Below are 1,389 nucleotides of genomic sequence, written 5' to 3' on the forward strand. Positions count from 1 at the left end.
AAAGTGCTTCAGGTGCACCTGCGATTGTGATGGGCGCTATAGAAGTTCATTGGCTATGGATTTGCTCAGAGTAATATTAAACTGTCAATGCTAGACCCATGTTCCCCAGACTGTGGCACTCCACCCCACTAGCCGCCCACCCTCACTCTGCCACAGGCACCCCCACCCACTCCTGACTGTGACTGTAGCAAGATGCTGTGAGGGTGACATTCTGTATGTCACTGCTGAAATCCCAAACATCTGCAGGAATGACAGTGGCTTCCCTGTGCCCAAATCCAAAACTTCACCCAGTGAAACCCACACCTTCAGGATTCTGTGAATTCAGGACTTCTCGTTACCTGAAAAAATTAGTTTTCTGATGAAAAGAATCTCGAAGAGAGTTAGTTTGGTAGCAGCTGCCGATTTGATAATAGCTCTTCTGTCCCACTGTGACTCTTTGCCAAGATGCCCACCCCCATCATCATCAGGCTTCGTCATCACTGTGTAAATAAACTGACTCTTATAACTGTCCCTGAGCCCAGGGTTCCTCAGACACACACTCTGGCTGATCGTGTTTGTGTAACAGAGACAAAATCAGACCAAGTGCTAAGAATAAGATGAGGACCCTGACTCTGCTCAGCCTCTGTGCTCTGGCAGCTGTCTGTGTTGCAGGTAGGAACTTTTGTCTAACAATAACAGACTTCCTTCAAATCCCCCGAACCACGTCTTGGGGGGATTTTAGAGAGAGAGAGCTCAGCGTTGAAAACTAAATGCTCAGGCCAAGAAAGATTATCTTATTGTTTGATGGTACAGTGTTCGTTAATGTATAGATTTAGTGTTTCAATAGATGGTTTACAAGAGCAGCGTGAGAATATGACTCTTCACAAACTGGGTCTGACACCCAACTCTGACCCATTTGGATGCGTATTTAAACCTCATTTCCGTGCTTGAAGAGCAAAAGCATATTGTGACAAAGAAGCCCAGTGCTGAGGGAACGCCGCACTGTTGGAGGGTCGGTGCTGAGGGAGCGCCGCACTGTCGGAGGGTCAGTGCTGAGGGAGTGCTTCACTGTCGGAGGGTGCGTGCTGAGGGAGAGGCGCACTGTCGGAGGCTCAGTGTTGAGGTAGTGCCGCACTGTCGGAGAGTCAGTGCTGAGGGATTGCCGCACTGTAGGAGAAGGTCAGTGAGGAGGGAGCGCCGCACTGTTGGAGGGTCAGTGCTGAGGGAGCGTCGCACTGTCGGAGGGTCAGTGCTGAGGGAGCGTCGCACTGTCGTAGGGTCAGTGTTGAGGTCGTGCCGCACTGTCGGAGGGTCAGTATTGAGGGAGCACTGCACTGTCAGAGGGTCAGTGCTGAGGGAGTGCCGCACTGTCAGAGAAGGTCAGTACTGAGGGAGTGCTGCACTGTCGGA

The 1,389-nt window shown here is 51.1% G+C and overlaps 1 protein-coding gene across 2 annotated transcripts in view; it reads left to right on the forward strand.

Moving 5' to 3' along the window:
* Nucleotides 1-501: 501 nt before the first annotated feature.
* The window catches only part of LOC109925079 (matrix Gla protein), a 6,693-nt gene continuing 5,805 nt past the window's right edge, over nt 502-1,389 (forward strand). The window contains exon 1 of one of the 2 annotated variants that reach the window (XM_048617407.1): nt 502-651. In XM_048617407.1, coding sequence (XP_048473364.1) covers nt 597-651 — 55 coding nt within the window. In that variant the 5' untranslated portion in view covers nt 502-596. The remainder of the gene's footprint in view (nt 652-1,389) is intronic. The other variant, XM_048617408.1, reaches the window with a different exon arrangement.

Source organism: Rhincodon typus, chromosome 37 (genome assembly GCF_021869965.1).
Source record: "Rhincodon typus isolate 14 chromosome 37, sRhiTyp1.1, whole genome shotgun sequence".
Classification (NCBI taxonomy): Eukaryota; Metazoa; Chordata; class Chondrichthyes; order Orectolobiformes; family Rhincodontidae; genus Rhincodon; species Rhincodon typus.